At 36.9% G+C, this 19596-nt stretch overlaps 1 protein-coding gene across 1 annotated transcript; it reads left to right on the top strand.

Moving 5' to 3' along the window:
• Nucleotides 1-10173: 10173 nt before the first annotated feature.
• snrpd2 (small nuclear ribonucleoprotein D2 polypeptide) lies at nucleotides 10174-13530 on the top strand. The gene is made up of 3 exons (XM_039663852.2): nucleotides 10174-10311; nucleotides 10834-11013; nucleotides 13022-13530. Coding segments are annotated over exons 1-3 (357 nt in total). The 5' UTR covers nucleotides 10174-10309; the 3' UTR covers nucleotides 13197-13530.
• Nucleotides 13531-19596: the final 6066 nt, after the last annotated feature.

The following is a 19596-nucleotide window of genomic DNA, read 5'->3' as shown; positions in this document are numbered from 1 at the left end:
ATCCATATGAATTGAGCGGTTTAGTCCAAAATTTCTGAAGAAACTCTGAAGAAATTCGCAATCAACAGATATAATTTAGGCTTTTACTCGCATATAAATATTGATCAATGAACAGAAGCTCAGCCAAACCTCCTTGAAGTGTGAGAGCTAACTTCACTGGTTCTTGCTGAAGCTCAAACGTGCTGCGTAACACGAGAATGATCCTCAGTGGTTCTCACACTTCATGCGAGCATGCTTGAGCTTCAGATAAGGTGACAAGACACGCACTTCCCATTTCCCATCAAAAACGCAACCATCCTGTCAGGTCTAATTACACTTAGGCTGAATTAGGGTAAGGCAAAAACACTTTTTGGAAATGTGATGTATTGACTAAATTTATTTTGTACAAAAAAGTTAGTGTAGCCTATTATTGTGTATCTCATATAATACTGTTTGCAATGCAACAGAATAAGGGCATTGTACCTATAAAAATTATTTATATTGTTATTATTTTATTTATAATATTTACTTATTAATTTGTTTTGACATATATTTAAAAACACACCTAATATTAAGTGGGACTCTAGCACTGTAAATAAAAAATTATGTGCTACTTAAAAAAATTATGATAACAATATTACACATATTTTTAGTTGTTTTCTTGATTTCTTTCATGGAATCTACCTAAATAAATCATGTAAAATCCCCTAAATTAAATTGATTTAGTATTTTGAGTGAAATATGCTTTTTTATTGTAAGGCAGTAAACGCAACAGTATAAACATAAGCAGTTATTCACAAAATAAACCATAAGCCCCACTCTTCTGCACAATGGTAATGATCAGAACATCAATATAATAGAAACTCTTTTAAATGTTAAACATAACTGAACATGAAACATCAAAGGAAAACATTCCAGGATTTTTCACCATATAATGGACTTCAATGGGAACCAAACGGTTCAAGGTCCAAAAGACAGTTTTAGTGCAAACTGCAAACTTTTCAAAGGTCTTTAAACGATTCCAGACGATGAATTAGGGTCTTATCAAGCGAAACGATCACTCATTTAAAAAAAAAAAAAAACAAGGTTTAAGTTTTATAAGCTCAAATGGTCGCCTTCCTCTGTTCTGTGTTCGTGACTCTCATATTCAAACTCGTTCATCAAAATGAACTAATCTTTTCCAGAGTCAACTCGTTCATTTTGTTCGCTGAATGAACCAAATGACACGAAAAAAGATTTGTTCATTTTGATAAACTATTTCTAACAGGAGAGTCACAAACGTGCTTCACAGAACAGACCAAGGCGACCATTTGAGCTTAAAAAAACGTATTCACCCTTATTCATCGTCTCAAATCGTTTAAAGCCCTTTGAACAATTTGCAGTTTGCACTGAAACTGTCTTTTGGACCTTGAACCGTTTGGTTCCCATTGAAGTCATTATATGGAGAAAAATCCTGGAATGTTTTCATCAAAAACCTTAATTTCTTTTCAACAGAAGAAAGAATGATATGGATATGACATGGGGTGAGTAAAATATCAGCAACAGTTTTTTTTAAAGTGAACTATTCCTTTAACAGATGATTCCCTTTACTCAAAAAAAAAAAACACACAAAATAACACTTAATTTCAATATATACTCTCCATTTCCAGCCATATGCAAAGCATGCTGGGTACTTACGGTGTCTCTAAATAAAACCTGCAAAATTGAACTAATTATTGTTGTAGCAAAAATCCTTTCAAACATCATCACTGTGCGTAAGAGACACTCAGAGTCAAATTAATAAAAAGAGAAGTATTTTATTCTTGCAAGAATAAGGTTTAGTCTGACACACAGAAGTAACGCAGTGCATGAGAGTGACACACAGGCTGCACCCACAGACCGGCTTCCAAGGTTCTTCCTTACAAGTTAACTCCTAACAAAAACTAATTTCTTAAATCACCTAGTAATCCTCCCTAATAATTACTGTAAGATTAAAATTTTCCTCAACATTATCTTAAAATAAATAGGTTGCCTTTTTTCCTATTGTATCTGCTTAATTGGTTCCTCAATTCAACTGATTCATTTTTGTTTTTGTGTAAAATCTCTTGCTTTATCGGTGAAATGTTTTTAAGACCCATGTTACAAGACCCATGATTCATTTTGTTTTTACTGTAGCAGCACAGTTATAGTTTCACATTATGTCTCATTATACAATGGTGAACCTCACCTCACCTCCCAATATCACCTGATATAAAGAGAGGAACACACAGATGTGTGAAGACGCCTCTCAAGACAGGTTTCTGGAGCCTCTTCTTCATCAAACAAAGAGAGCTTTATGAGGACACGCTATTTCACCAATCTCTCTTCAGGCGTGCTTAACTTACTGGAAAACTGTTGGCTGACTACAATGTCTGATGCAAAAGATAAGCATAATATTGATATGACTGAGTAATCATGTAATTAGTCTGCAGGGGAACGAGAGCCGGATGTGAGAGGAGAAAGAGTGAAAGGAAAACAAATAGACAGGTGAAGAGAAGCCCAAAGGTAAGTAAGAGGTAAGTTAATATTATTTCCCTTAATAAATAACATCCTCCCTTTGACAGGCTTGACTAACGATTTCTACACCCTTCGATCACACTACAGCCTACAAAATAAACAGCTGAGATATAAATCAGAAACTTTTGAGAATGTGCTTCTCCACGTGATTCCCTGAGGCTGGAATATAAGGTGTCCACTAAAACCTGCTGGTGAGACCACACACACACACATGCACACACACACATCTGATTTGTTCTCTTGGAGGGGACTCTCCATAGACATAATTGTTATCCCCTTACACAACCCAACCCCTAAACCTACCCATCATAGAAAAACTTTTTTTTCTATAGCCTATTTCTACGTCAGAGGGAGACATTTTTCAATTTAATTGAAATTTATTCCTGTATCACTTTTTACACTAAATATCATTCTGAAGCAGTTTTATAGTTAACTTTGTGTACATACTGGATATGGTCTATGGATAAATTTTTTAATGGCTAAGATTTGGGTGAGTCAATGTAATATATAATATATTCTAATTTGCAATAGTGATCCAATGTGATGTTTCATGGAATTTTATATGTTTTACTGTTAAATATAACCCTAACTCTAACCGATACTGTTTTATTGATAACCGTTATTTTTTTCTTATCAGTTTGTACATTGGGGTATTATGATGCATCTTATGTTGTTTAATTAGTTTATTGAATTATTTTCGTGCCGTATGTTTCCATGATGTGTTCAGTATTGGTGTATGACACCGTGCACTTTGTATATATTGGTTGTGATGAACTTTGATTCATTATGTGGTTTTCTCTCATCCACTTTTCAAGGTGGTTTTCAAATTTAATTTCAATCTTTATTTACCACCATGTTTTTTTACGGAAGTTTTTTTCTGGAAAACACAGCTGCATTTTTTACTGTAAAGTTAATAGAATTGACTTGACTAATACCACACTCAAACGTTTACATTGTTTGTAAAAAAAAAAATAATAATAAAAAAATAATTCAAATAAAACAAATGTTTATGTATCATTTCGTCAATTAAGGAAACCCATAGATTTCGTAGAGGTCTTGTCAAAAAAGGTCTAAAGCACAACTTAAAGAGGTTTTAAGCACAGATGCACTCTGTTTTCTGTTTATAAGGAACACTTGTAAGACGCCAAAGATGCATGGTGGAAGTCGAGAGAGAACCCTGTCTGAAAGGAAGGAAGGAAGTGATCTGGAGAGGTAAAAACATAAGCCGATGTACTTGAATAACTCTGGGCACGGTGTGTATTTCCTAACCATAGTTAAGCTTCGTAAACCAATTCCACAGACATGATCCTCAAATCTCCACACTATAGGGTGCGATTATCCATGAGCAAACTCACCAACCTGTGAAATCACATGGGTGGGATTGTGCTCCGCGGGCGCCCGCCTGTCTCTAAGCAGTAAGCCAATCCCCTGGAGTCTGAGCACCGTACAGACACACATCTTTGTCTGTCTTACAAACTCACCCCATCATACAGCCGTCTTCCCTGTCAGTCATGAGACATAACAAAGAGATGTCTGTTTGGTCTACAGACCTGACCCCTGCCCCGTGAATATTACCCCACAACACGGCTAAGAGGCCAGACACATTCTTCTGTTATCTATACATGAATACTTCAATGAGGCAGATCACTAGATCAGACTGCTCCATTTCATTATCAAAAAATTTAAATATGTAGGCATATGTAGCAGCATATGTATGCTATATCTATAAAATATATATAATGATTTATGTATCATGTGACAGTGAGGACTGGAGTAATGGCTGATGAAAGTAAATTATATTTTAAAGCATATTAAAATAGAGAATGTACTCAGACACTGATGTAACCTTGGTTCCATGAGATAATGGGGAATGGGAAAAACTGAAATACTGAAGCCAGATTGAATCATGCAGTAAACATATGGCGCTGGAGACTGGCGAAATGGCCAGGGCTACCTATAACGGACAAAATTTGCCATGATGTTCAGAATCTTTTGAATAAAAAGCATCGAGCGCCATGTTGTGCAACATGGTAGCACGGCCAGCTACACAATACCAGAGACTATTTATATAGAGACATGTCACTTCCTCAATCCGTAATACAACTATATAGCGAAACCCCGTAACACCAAAGATGGCGGTTGTATGCACATGCCCTGCCCCTCCCGCTGGATAGCCAATCGTCTGCTTTTAACAGTCAAGCTGGGAAACATTTAGGCCTATGGTCTGGTTCCACCGACGCATGCGCACAGTTGAGGTTTGTGACAGTGGAAAATATGTTACTGTTTGAAAAGGCGGCAGATTTGATATGTGTTAGTTGTGTAAATATCCAACATGACATCATGACTTTTGCGTAAACATATACGCCACTTTCGAGTCAGGTGGCGTGTTATCTCTACGCATTTTGAGCTATCCACGTGTATCCGCGTGTATGCGTATATGTCTACGCCATTAACGTCCCCGTCATTCCGCGTGTCTGTACACGCAGTCAAATCTCTAGTCATAAATGCCATTAACCCCAGTGACGGTTAGGTTTAGGGATGGGGTTGAGGTAAGTCATATGTTTTTTTTACCTTGGATGGTAAGGGAACAGTCATAAATGCCATTAACCCCAGTGACGGTTAGGTTTAGGGACGGGGTTGAGGTAAGTCATATATTTATATAACGTTAAGTCAACGGCGTTCATAAACACGCTGAAAGGCGATTATGCGTCTTGATAGCACGCCAAAAATGGAAATACGAATTGGCGTGTCATACACATGCTACTTCATGAGATCAGTCTGAAATATCAGACATTGCAAGTCTCGCGGAAGTTCCGGGAATCTCCTGCAGATTGATAGTAGCTCCCTGATGACAGCAAATTAGTTCAAATCTCCCATAATCTAGAGCAGTCATTCCCAAAGTCGGGGTCCCGACCCACACGTGGGTCGCGGGAGATTTTGTCTGGGTCGCCAAGTCGAGCACTATTTTTCAGTGTGTTGTAGGCTACTCTCTAGATATGGGCTATTCAATTGGCGGCCCGCGGGCCAAGTGCGGCCCGCCAATCATCTCCATACGGCCGAGGGCACCCCAACCTCCCTCTCCTCCTATTTTCTGGTGGTGCCGCGCGGCTAAAAATTTGGTTAGATATGCGCGTGGACGCAGTGGCGCGTGCAGCTGGATGACTATACGCACGCACTGTGTGTGTACCATGAGCACTCCGACTGACCTGAGAGAAAAGTTTACAGTCCGAATATTTCAGCAGTTTTTATGTGTGTCCCGTATTTCTGTCGACTGAACCAGCGATAATAATCATGCGTTGGTTTGATTATTTCCTTTCCATGAATTGGCCATTGGCCAAACGCGCGTGCATAACGGTCTGAAACGATTCGGATTTTTTTCACCTGAAGCGGTTTCTCGGTAAGTAACAACAAATAGAGAACAAAATAGCGCTGGTTTCAGTCGTTTCACTAGTTTACTTTGAACTAGGCAGCACGGCCCAGTGGATAACGGAACGCAAAGCTTAAAGGAGTCGCGTTTACTCCCGGTCCCGGACACTATTATTAAACAGCGTTGCGCGACATCCTTTAAGAAGCGTCGGACACGTACTCCTCTCTCTTACAAACCACACATCACTCAATGATTTTAACTAGTTTTAAATCGGATGAAACAGTCTTAACATTCCCAACACTACTGATGAGAAAAATAGAAGAAACATGAATAAAGTTAGAAGACTAAATGCCCTAATCACCACCCTTACAAACATTTACCATGTAATAGCCTGAATGTAATAATTTACCATGGTTTGGGCATAAATGTGGAATATTTATATTGAATGCTATGTTATAGTCATTTATATTGCCTTAGATTTATTAGGGGGGTAGAGGAATATGTATTTAATCGTGTGTGTAGTTTTTTTTTTTTTTTTTTTTTTTTTGTGCCTGTTTAGGCATTTTTATGCAGTGGTAGTGAGCCATGCATGGTTACAAAGTCTCAGTGTCAGAATATTTTAATTTAAGCCTATAATAATTATTATAGTAAATTATGTACACTGTAACTATGAGAATATGAAAACAATGAGATGCCCTGTCAACTTTTCCTTTCTCATTTCACCTCTGCATATTGTCAACAACAGGTTAAACAAAAAAAGTGCTTTGTCAAATATCTGTATCTCTTTTAAATAGTTAACTGGAAGCTTAAAAAATGACCTTAAAAAAATGGTCATACATATTTTGTTAATGCATAAATTCTCTTCGTGATATATGAACTATATGGGCCTAATGTTTTTTGGGTCACAAGGATTTATCGACTTTAAAATGTGGGTCGCCAGAAAAAAAGTTTGGGAAACACTGATCTAGAGCGAGTGAACAGTAGCGCGCACATACTGTGCTTCAAACCGTGTAGCGCGCATGACAGAGAGCGAGAGAACCCTTGCGCATGCGCAGTAAAAGTATAACCTGTGGGGGGAAAGGCATTTTAAACCTTATTTTGAGGTGAAGTCATCAAACTTTTTCAGAGATTTTTATCAGATTTGTATTACTGTTTCCATACAAGCAGTTTTTATGTCCTGGTGACCTGTGAAAGTGAAGTTCTAAGTCCCTGCCCATTCATTTAGATAGGAGCCTGGTCTTGTTAGTCCGAAATAGCTGCCAGGAGGTGGCTGAGTGGCATGACTTGCCTAAAAGGACTTTGACAATACTCATTCCCGTTATCTCAGGGAACTGAGGTTACATTAGTAACTGAGTACGTTCCCTATCGATCCTTGTTCGTCCATCAAAAGTTGATGATTACCATGCCACGTTTGTCATTTTGTTGGGTTTTGATGAGTGCACAGATGGCTAAAGAGGCCAATCCAAGACCGGGTATTCCCTGTGGCACACTGGACAGGTCAGGAAGGATGTAGAACTCTGAGGTGCAACCACATGCTCTTCCTTGGTAAATTTGCACAGCTGCCTCTTCAAGATAGCACAGGAGATCAAGATCATCTCCAGCTCTCACAGAGGATTGGACCGTCCTGGACTTTTCTACTCCAGGCAGATCGGTCCTGTGCTAGGTATTCTCAGCTTTTCAGGTCGAGTCCAAAACTCTTCAAGGAAGCTTTACTGTAAGTGTGTCCTTGTAGCGCTTTTTGGGGCCACCTTGTCCTCGCTTGCCTTTTTTCAGCTCGCTAAAGAAAACTTGTTTTGGAAGTTTCACGTAAGACATCCTAGTCATGTTACCAGTCCATCAACGCTGTTCCTTCGCAAGCATGGTGTAGATGCTGGGGACATTTGCCTTGCTGAGGACTTCCGTGTCAGGAATTCTGTCTTGCCACTTGATCCTCAGCAGTTTCCTCAGACCGCTCAAGTGGATATGATTCAATTTTTTGGCATGGCACTGATAGACTGTCCAAGCTTCGCAACCATACAGAAGAGTTGGCAAAACAACAGCCCAGTAGACCTTCAATTTTGTCTCCTGCTTGATGCCAGTCCTCTCCCATACTGAGTCACGTAGACGTCCAAAGACTGCACTGACCTTGACAATCCTGATGTTAACTTCATCATCTTCATCATGTGCACCGGACGAGACAGTGTACTACCAAGGTAAATAAACTTGTCAACGGCTGAAAGCCTTTGTCCATTCACAAAGATTTTGGGTTTCCCAGGAGCAGGTTGGTATAAGACTTCAGTCTTCTTTGTGCTAATTGTTAGGCCGAAGTTGGTGCAAGCTGAGGAGAGGTGGTCCATACTGTCCTGTAGATCTTTATGTGAGCCAGCAGCCAGAGCACAGTCATCAGCAAACAAGAGTTCTCGAACAGTGACTTCCTCCACTCTAGTTTTGGCTTGTATCCTCCGTAGATTGAATAGCCCACCATCAAAACGGTAGATGATGTGAATCCCAGTGTTGTAATTCTGGAATGAGTCTTGCAGCATGGCAGAAAACACCATGCTGAAGAGCATTGGCGCTACTGCGCATCTGTCTTCCCTGATTCGTCTGATGACCTGAGAGAGCAGCGTGATTGGGGGTAAGTCATACAGGGCTTAGGTTCATACAACCCCCTGAGGACACATTGCGCCAGGACTGCATGTATGCCCCTTGGTTCAACTTTCCCGGCATGTGCACTGCTTTTAGCGAGTTTTGCACTGTGCCCATAAGAGGAGGCATCTCACCACTTTGTACAGAGGCCTCAATCTGAGTCCACCTTGGTGGTTTATATTGGACATCCAGCCCTGTGATTGTACACCGTAAACTAAAGACAGTAACGAGAAATTATGTCAATTTTACCATATCAATCTGAGTGCAAAGATAAAACATTGGAAGAACACTAGTTCAACCCGATTTCAACCCGATTCAACCGGAACTTTCATCGCAGGATGTTTCTCAGTGATACACTACTCAGTTTGAGGTACATTGAGATGTTGCAACTGTAATTCCTCACCCTCAGCACTAACAAGTATGTCCAACAACAAACCGGTGTGTATTTTGAATTTTTTTATTATTATTTTTTGCGGTGAACAATTGGGAACTGTATCAATAACGGTGCATACATGAGCTCATAGCATGAATGACTGATGTAACATAAATGTTGGTAAAATAAATCTTGCTCCATCCTTTATCTTTACTCAGAGTAGTAAGAATGGCAGACAATCTGCATTAATAGACACAGTTTTAGGTAGTAGTGATAGTATTTCAGTAAGACAGTAATAACGCGATTTATCATTTAGCAGGAAACAAATATAAAACACAAAACTAAGTATTTTGAACACCAGTAGAAAAAATATACATCAGTAATAAGTAATATTTCTAGGTTGTGATTCTGAAGTTGGTACAAATAAGCTGGGTACTACTGACTCTAGAGTTGTTTCTAGAGCAAGCGTTTTGCCAATCCCGCACTGAACTTTGAGAAGCATGATCAGTAAAATGAAAGGAACACAGCAAAAGTTTGGGATTATACTGCTATGGTATCATGGTAAAGATGAATTTTGACCACTGATTCTTCACAGCCTCATATTTTGGAAGTGAAAATAAACCAAATTTACTTTCACAGCAGAAGGCACAGCGTCTATCACTCGACCACACAAACAAGCCATTGTCCGAGCAGAACATAGGTGGGCATTATGCAAATGTAGTAAGTTGTGACGTGAACTTCACGAAAATATATATTCAGACTCAAAACGACTCGTTTGAGTGGTTCAGAGTCGACTCTTTCTTTTGAGAAACTATATTTATGATGCACTTTCAGCTTTACAACTTAACAGACTGTTTTCACATACAGCTGCATTATACGCTGCATGAAAGGTAATTAAAAAAAATACGGGGCACTTTAAAAATAGTAATGTTTCTAAACTTAATAAATAATGTTATATAATTGCATATTTATATTAAATGTTATATATTTATTTTTGTGGGCTGAATTCACACAAAAATAAGACATTATTAATAATAATAGATTAATTTAAGATCTCTTTGAACTAGTTTGTTCAAAGAGATAAACATATAAATCATAGCTAGAATAAATGAACATTTGTGTAATTAAACTTTCAAAACATACCAGAGATAGCAATTGAGACCACTTTCTTGTGTGACAACTAGCCCAGTTTAAATATTCTAGTATAAAACGATTAATTATAATTAACTCTTCACTACAACTCTACATGAACATAGAAACCTTTAATCAAGTTTATTTACTTGGTGGGAGAAAACCGGAACCGGAACTTACAACTGTGTAAGGCGGTACAGCAGACCCGGAAGTGACTTTAACGTTGTGGAAACGTGAGGCGCCTGTGTGCAGTTGTCCATTTCATTGAAGAAATTTAAGAAGTCAAACCCTTCTAAAACATGTAAGTTTACTCTTCTGCACACCGTATATTATGATAAATGTTTGAGTAGTGCTGCTGGGCCAGAAATAACCAGTTTATAGTTTTATGGCCGCTAAAAATTCATTTATTTAGCTAGACTAATGCTAATGTTAGCAGCTACAATGAGCTATTGTACTGATGATTATGATTCGTCCTTAGTGAATACTGTTATATGTATGTGTTTGTTTTGGAGGCGTTGTCTTTGTTAACTTAAATGGCTTGGATATTGTCTCTGTCTCTAATTTAGTATTGTTTCCTTTTTTGCGCACTTAATTTCTGAGTCATTACGTTATGGCTTACGTTAATTTAGTGTGTAACGTTATGATTATGGTCTCTACACCAAACAACATGAAACAAAGCAAGATTAACTTTACATTTGTGTTATTCTAAGCTTTTGAGCACCAACTCTTCATATACTTTACCAAAATAGGTGGTGTGAATTGAGTGATACTCATGTTACCTGTTCATCCTCCACACATTCTCACTGTTGAAATGTTTTGTTAGGAGTTTGTTAAACAAGCCTAAATCTGAGATGACTCCAGAGGAGCTCCAGAAGCGTGAGGAGGAAGAGTTTAACACTGGTCCTCTTTCAGTCCTCACCCAGTCTGTGAAAAACAACACACAGGTTCTTATCAACTGCCGCAACAATAAGAAGCTACTGGGCAGAGTCAAAGCGTTTGACAGGTACGTTATGTGAAGCTTTCTGTTGGATTTATTGTACACTGCAACACTCTACGGACACATTAAAGCGCGAGTCGCCATTGGCTAGTGCATTTTTACTTGGAATGCAAGAACAAGGCAAATGAAAAATAAATATAATACAAAAATAAAATATATATTTCAAGCACTATTAAATTCAATGTCAACATCATATCACAAAAGCTTTTGTGTCCTTTGAAATATGCCAAGACAGCGGGTCTCATTCACTAATAATTGTGTGGTTTTCATATTTGTATGCGCAGGAGAACATCTCACTCATTAATTTCTTAAGTTCTTCAAGGGATAGTTCACTTCACTGAAATTATTTTTGGTACATTTTAGCTTACCTCAAGGGCATCCAAGATGTAGGTGTCTATGTTTCCGCAGTAGTTTCAGTTTTGATATTTTTAGGTCAAACTGTTTTTGTCTGTCTATCACATAATGGAGGTCTATGGTCACCACCTCAAAGAGCATGCACAGAGAAGTCCAAATTAAACATGATTTAATGACTCGTAAATGTAAGTACACATTGATGGCCTTAGACACAAAACGAGTGGTTTGTGTGAGAAAACGAACAGTATTTGTATCGTTTTTACCTCTTGTAACCACAGCCTTGTCCAAGTGCTCTGAGGCGCTTCGGTCTGCACAAGCGCTGGAACACACCCGACGTGATCTCTTGCGCGGTAAAAAAAAATAACGTTGTCTTTTGATATATTGAAATCGTCTTCCATTGCGATTTCCTGTATTTCTATATCTGTGTAGATCTTCACAATGAAAGGTAACACTTCTGAAATCTCTGTGTGAGTGACGTGCACGCACGCACGCACGCGAGAGAGAAAATACTGTTCATTTTCTCACACAAACCACTTGTGTCTTAGGCCATCAATGTGTACTTACATTTACGAGTCATTAAATTATGTTTAATTTGGACTTCTCTGTGCATGCTCTTTGAGGAGGTGACCATAGACCTCCATTTTATTACTGACAGAGCAGAACGGTTTGACCTAAAAATATCAAAATTGAAACTACTGTGGAAACAAAGACACCTACATCTTGGATGCCCTTGAGGTAAGCTAAAACATACCAAAAATCAATTTCTATGTGAACTATCCCTTTAACCTTGTTATAATGTTAATGTATACCGCTGTAGATAAACCGCTACTGTGAAAATATGTGAATAGATACTAAAAAAATGAATTGGTCTTGGATCACATCATTATTTTATGTATATATAAAATTGCTAAACAAAGTTTCTATGAAATGGACTTTCAATGGTCACTAATTTTGACAATCGAAAGTAATCCAATTATATTTCAGATTTTGAAAGTTCAGTTTATATCAGTGGATCTCAACCTTTTTGACTAAGGTCATCCTCATTTTTCACAACAATATTTGAAGCCCCATCCTATAACTAGAAAAAAATGACCAAATACTAAGAAATATCTCGATTTCTAGTTGTTTTGTCTTATGTTAGATCATTTTAAGTCATCTTCAGGGAAGTTGGAGATCATCCCTTGGAAGTTTGAGGTCCCCTGTGTGGGAACCAATGGTTTAAATGTTAATGAATTTGGATTTATTCTGTATGAGCGACTATGTGTGCCCAAGGTTAGTCATTTGCATAAGATTCACAAACATCACCAAATAAGGCATTTCTTTTATAGGCCTTGACATTACAGTCTATCACATATCTGTTTAAATGTGTGTGTGTATTCAAACCAAAACTTCAGACCAGACGCCTCGTTCAGAAGTGGAGAAAGGGTGGCAAGGTGTTTTTAAATCCGATTGAGAAAATTGTCGGATTCAAAAAATCACATGATCAATTTTTTATGTTGATCGGATAATACCCATTTTAGTCTAAAAGAAATTTCGTTCAATCATTAGGATCAAGTTGAAGCATTTAGATGAAGGCTTTTCTGTGCCATTGAACTTCAATCAACAGATTATTTAGGTGCATTTAAACAAATGCTGTTGTCTCTTTTCTCTGGATTTTCAGGCATTGCAACATGGTTCTGGAGAATGTGAAAGAAATGTGGACAGAGGTGCCCAAGAGCGGCAAGGGCAAGAAGAAGTCAAAGCCCGTGAACAAAGATCGTTACATCTCTAAGATGTTCCTGAGAGGCGATTCAGTCATTGTGGTGCTGAGGAACCCACTCATCACAGGGAAATAAACTTGACGTGTAACACGTCTATTCAAGTACAGGCAAACTCCTGGACACTCATACACCAGCTCACCTGCGAGCTGAACTCCCTCTGACTTAGCACATGTTAAAGTGTTTATTAGGCCTTTGAGCAACTTAATTTTGACATTAAGAGACAGTACACAGTTTGCCTTGTGCTGTAACAAATGTATTTTGCTGGAAAATGTTTAGCATCATCATGAGAGATGATTGGTCAAAGAGAAGATACAAAGAAGTTGCCATTTGTTTTTTTTTTGTTTTTTTTTAAGTGTTAAAGTGTGCTTTGTTTTCTAAATAAACTTTTGGATATTCAAATCTTTATAAATTTGTTGTGTGATTCTTTTAGAAATGAAAGGGTTAGTTCACCCAAAAACGAAAATTTTGTCAGTATTTACTCACCCTCATGTTGTTCCAACCCTGTAAGAACACAAATTAAGATATTTTTGATGAAATCTGAGAGCTGGATCACTCCTGCATACTAGTCCATAGGCTTCTTGAGGGATTGAATCTTGCCGGCCTCAAAAAGTTATTAAAGACATCGTTAAAATAGTCCAAGTGACCAGAGTGGCTCAATCTTAACTTTATCAATCGACGAGAACACTTTTTGTGCGCAAAAACTAACAAAAATAATGACTTTATTTCAACTATTCACTTCCTTCTCTATGGGCCTGTAGTCAGTTAACGTAGTGTGATAGCATAGAGCTACGTCACACGTAGGCTCACTATTGGCCGACGCTGGTCATGTGTGTGATGCGTGTGACGTACAATAACAGAAGCTTACGCTATTAAACTAGTAACCTGACTCGAGGCAGAGAGAGAAGCAAATGAAAAGTTGAAATAAAGTCGTTATTTTTGTTTGTTTTTGCGCACAAAAAGTATTCTCGTCACTTGATAAAGTTAAGATTTAGCCACTGAAGTCACTTGGACTATTTTAGCGATGTCTTTAATGACTTTTCGAGGACGTCAAGTTTCAATCCCTCAAGAAGCCTATGGACTAGTATGCAGGAGTGATCCAGCTCTCAGATTTCATCAAAAATATATTAATTTGTGTTCCGAAAGATGAACGAACCCTTTAAAGTGGACCAAGTATCGAAGTCTTGGTTTTGGAAGACTCCAAGTAAGAAGTCTTGGTTTTGTTTTTGGGGTCTACTGGAATAGGCTTTTTTCCCCTGACATATTTTACACTGTTGCGACACCTCTCTTCCCTGTCTGTCAGTAACACTCTGGCTGTTTCTCAAAAGCACTATCATAGAACGATTTGGCTCCAGTGCTCTCTACAATCAACTTGATGTTTTGACAAATACAGACCTGTTTATTTCCTGTCTCAATGAAGGAGGGGCTCCTTCTGAAAAGCACAATGTGCTCTGATTGGTTGGTTGGACCAGTGTGTTGTGATTGGCCAACCACTTTTTGTGGATTTAGGAAATGTCACCCTTAGCATAACCGTAGGTTTTAACTCTAACAACTCAACCAGGCCTCGCCATGTTTTTGCGTATGCCTTGGCTGGGAATGATTGGGATGTGGAATGTTTGTTCCCGGAAGAAAACTCAGAGGCGTTTCAGGGAGTCCAGAAACAGTTTGCACTGATAAAGAGATGTGCTTTGTAACTTCATTCTCAAACGGCAACATTACACACTCAAGAAAGTTGAAAATGTAAGAAAGCATAATAGGACCCCTTTAACCGTTTACAGACAAAGCAGAAAGTGTTCATCAGAAGTTTCACATTCCTGTTTGTCCTCTTTCCTCTCTTCTCATCATTTCTCCCCCCTCCCTTCATCCGACTCTCATTTGGTAGAGTCCCTTGGCAGCAGCTTGGGTGTCAGTGTAGATTTCAGCAGGCAGCACTCAATAAGTGACAAACTGCCGTTTAAAGGCCCCTGCATTATTAATGTGACCAGATGTGCTGACTGTCACTTCACACCCCTGCCCTCCACAGTGGGCTCCGCTGACCCCTTGTACTAAAAGCCATTTTAAACCATTCATTTTTGTTTAAAAGGATTCGTCTAATGCTTCTGAAATGACACAATTTTTGTTTTGAAAATTAGAATGAGCTCTCTGAATGGGGTTTATCATGGTAAAAAAAAAATATATGTAGGGTTAAATTTAAAAGTGTATATGGACAAAAGGGTTATCTCAGGACTTGACCTGAGAGGACAGTCTGAAAATCACTCAGTCAGGTTACTTAAATATTCAGTGGAACGGTGAAAATCCAACTCGGTGTATCAGTTTGGGTTATTGTGATCCACTGGTGTCATATTTATTAAATGTGTTTATTCAGTCTTTTCTGTGTGTTTTAATGCTAAACTATATCAAACAAATGTATATTGATGGGATGTTAGATATGTGCTATAAATTGTTAATATGTGTTAGGTTAAAATATGTACATTTTTATTAATTTTATAATTTTTTTAATAGAAAAGTATCACTATATTTATATTATAAGCAAATTAAATATAAACTACGGTTTCGAACACGGTTTAATTTTAAAAAAAAATTTTGTTAGATATGTGCTGTAAAATTGTTAATATGTGTTAGGTTAAAATATTTACATTTTTATTAATTTTATCCTTTTTTATTAGAAAAGAATCGCTATATTAATATTATAAGCAAATTAAATATAAACTACGGTTTTGAACACGGTTTAAATTTTTTGGGGGAATTTTTGTTAGATATGTGCTGTAAATTGTTAATATGTGTTAGGTTAAAATATTTACATTTTGATTAATTTTATAATTTTTTGATTAGAAAAGAATCGCTATATTTATATTATAAGCAAATTAAATATAAACTACGGTTTCGAACACAGTTTAAAAAAAAAATTTGAATTTTTTTTAGATATGTGCTGTAAATTGTTAATATGTGTTAGGTTAAAATATTTACATTTTTATTAATTTTATAATTTTTTGATTAGAAAAGAATCGCTATATTTATATTATAAGCAAATTAAATATAAACTACGGTTTCAAACACGGTTTTAATTTTTATTTATTTTTTGTTAGATATGTGCTATAAATTGCTAATATGTGTTAGGTTAAAATATTTACATTTTTATTAATTTTTAAATTTTTTGATTAGAAAAGAATCGCTATATTTATATTATAAGCAAATTAAATATAAACTACGGTTTCCAACATGGTTTTAATTTTTTTTTTTTTTTTGTTAGATATGTGCTATAAATTGCTAATATGTGTTAGGTTAAAATATTTATATTTTTATTAATTTTAGAATTTTTTGATTAGAAAAGAATCGCTATATTTATATTATAAGCAAATTAAATATATACTACGGTTTCCAACATGGTTTTAATTTTTTTTGTTTTTTTTGTTAGATATGTGCTATAAATTGTTAATATGTGTTAGGTTAAAATATTTACATTTTTATTAATTTTATTAATTTTTGATTAGAAAAGAATCACTATATTTATATTATAAGCAAATTAAATATAAACTACGGTTTAGAACACGGTTTAAAATATGTTTTGAAAGAAATTAATAGGATGGATTAAATTGTTCAAAAGTGACAGTAAAAAGTTTTCCATTTCAAATAATGCTTTTCTTTTAAGCTTTCTATTCAGTGATTTCTGAAGGATCATGTGACACTGAAGACAGGAGTAATGAACAGGAATAAATGACATTTTAATATATATTGAAACAGAAAATATTGTTCTGTATACAATTGTTCTGACCCCAAACATTAAAGACCTACAATTGTACAGCTTAGTCTTAGTGCTGAGCCTGGGGAGCAAAAAATGGATGAGAAAAAAAAAATCCCATAAATCTATCTTCCATAGTAACATTCCATTAAACCACAGACTTTTTCTTTAGTAAATGTAAGAAATAGTTTCAGTTTCACAAATGCTAAATGGAATCTAGTATCAAACGATAACTCAGAAGGGTAATGAAAAAAAGATTTATTGTACCATTAGCAGTGTGTCTGTTTCTGATAGAGTTAATGATCTTTTCCCATGCTCCTGAGCAGAGTGTGAGACGCTCATCCCGCTGTCTCCGTGTTCCCCTGGGCCGCTGCACCTGGATCTGTGTGGGTTTGCCTGAAGCTCTGAAAACTACAGTCATGACTTCCAGGTGACGCTTCAGCCTAAGGTCTTATAATCATGCTGTCGAAACTGAGATTTAGTAGTTTAGGTTTGCAATGTTTTGGTCATGTTTGAGTCATTTTATGGGGAATTGTCTATTTGATCATGGTTTGATATGTTCCGTTTCAGACATAAATAGGGAAAACTCATCGCTCAGAATACTTGATCCTTGCCTGGCAGAAATAGAAAAACGCAATATTCTGAATAACTCACCTATAGCACACACCTAAAAAGTGAACTTTTGATGAACTTTTGGAAAATGATCCTGGCTTTTTGCTTTTGGCACAGTTAAAGTCAGATCATTGATGGTCCAGTTAAAAACACACCCTCATAGATCTGAATTAAACTTGCAATACATCTTCATTTGGCACTGCAGCACTTTTAAAAATGTAGTTCTTGTAGGTGTAAAAGCTTTTTTGTCAATAATGTATCATTGTATATTCATATACCAACATACCACAGAACAGTTATTTTTGAGGAAATAATTGAGGTCTTTTTCCTTAACTGACAAACTACATAGTTCAACCTGTCATGTCATGTTGTTCCCATTATTGAAGCCACTTCGTCTAAATTTCAGATTCTCATTGGAGTATATACAAAATATCAAACCATGCGGCATCATTTACAAACAAATGTTCAGAATCAGTTTTCTTGACCGAGGTGTATAGTTCAACATAGTCAATAACATTTAACAATATTGTGTCACAATGTCACAATATTCTTCATTTTGAGCTGTGGGGAAAAATAAAACTTTTTTCTTTTTTGCTAAAATTACTAAAACTACTTTTGCAAACTAATATTGTGATTTACAGGTCTAACAATATCAAAGTGAATTGTCAGTTTATTAAACCATGTCACCCTTTTACAAATTAATATTGCAGACACTTAAAATAAATTAAAAATGGCTGGTTTGTGAATAAACCTGCAGCAAAAGAAGAAGCATGCAATAAGTCAGAATGTTTCCTACAAAATGTGGCATCATGCTATTAGCAAACAAAAAAAAATGTATTAGCCTACAAAAGAAAGCGTTTTCTTAAAATAAGATTGGCTAACTAACAATTATTAAACAATAACTGATATTTTGGGGGGAACTATGTTGCATGTATTTTTGCAAAGATAGCAGAGCTCAAATTAATGATGGATCTAGTTTTTATTTGTATTTTTTTATAAATATCCAAGTACAAATGAGAAAGCAGGTGCAAGCTCCAGAAGTTGGATAAGCCACAAGAGAAAATCAATACAAAATTGGCCTGAAATCGTTCATATTTACTTATTTCGCTGTTTTCTGAAACAAACAAAATAATATCGCTGCCTTCTCTGCTTAGTGACTATCCTATTTGTTAAGCTCTATGTTGGCCATTTCTAGTAGGCTATCACTGTATGATACATATTCCCATCGTATGTCTGCATTTTACTGGACAAAATACAAACTCACAAAAAACCTACATTTTCCAAGCGAATCTTCATTTCATTTCTCTAATGGAAATGTTTCAAACATTGAAAACGACATCACCATTCTCAAAAACTGACATCATTGTAGGCGGGAAAACAGCATAAATATACCTCAGTAAAATAGCCTTGGATAGTTGATTTGTAAATCCCTCAATGTGGCTTTGAACTTGATGGAAATTATGGAAAGATTTTAATGCGTTTGTGCGTTTATTGAGCCCGAGCAAAGTCTACTATTATTTTATAAAAAATAAATTTGGAGAGTTCAGAAGATGCTTCATATCAGGAATTATCCCATTAGCCTACATGATTTTTCGAAGTTAATGAAGATACACTAAAGATTATTGGAGTAGCCTACTAAACATTTCACGTTTAGCCTAATCCATTCGGTTATGTACCTTGCCGTTTCTTTGCAAATGTTGGCGAAATGTAGGCTACTAGCAATTTCCAAGTGATTTTTTTGTGTATTTTTTCCCATTTCGTCTTTCTCTTCTTTTTCTTTTCTCAGAGTGTGTGAAATGAACTTGAATAAGTTTGTTCGGGGTGACTGCTCTTGGCAGGAAAGCGCTATGTTTTATTCAGCAAGTTGAGGCGATAAGAGGGGAAGTGTGATTATGATAGTGATCGGTCACGCGTCGATACTCAGTCTCCCCCGCGCGCGCAACGCGATACTGTCGCCCGGCGCGCGGGGCTCTCACATCAGCCATCGATCGCGCGCACGGTAACTCGAGACTCCGCAGTTTGTTTCCAAGCAGCTCCGCAGCAGCGAGATCAGGTGCACACCGGGGAGCCGAAGGGGGACAGCACAGTCATGGTGAACACACCGTCACCCACTGGCTTCTCACTTTG

The sequence above is a fragment of the Pimephales promelas genome, chromosome 10 (assembly GCF_988280905.1).
Source record: "Pimephales promelas chromosome 10, fPimPro1.hap1.1, whole genome shotgun sequence".
Lineage (NCBI taxonomy): Eukaryota > Metazoa > Chordata > Actinopteri > Cypriniformes > Leuciscidae > Pimephales > Pimephales promelas.
Note: the sequence above shows the minus strand (reverse complement) of the source record. Positions and strands in the feature narration are given on the sequence as shown.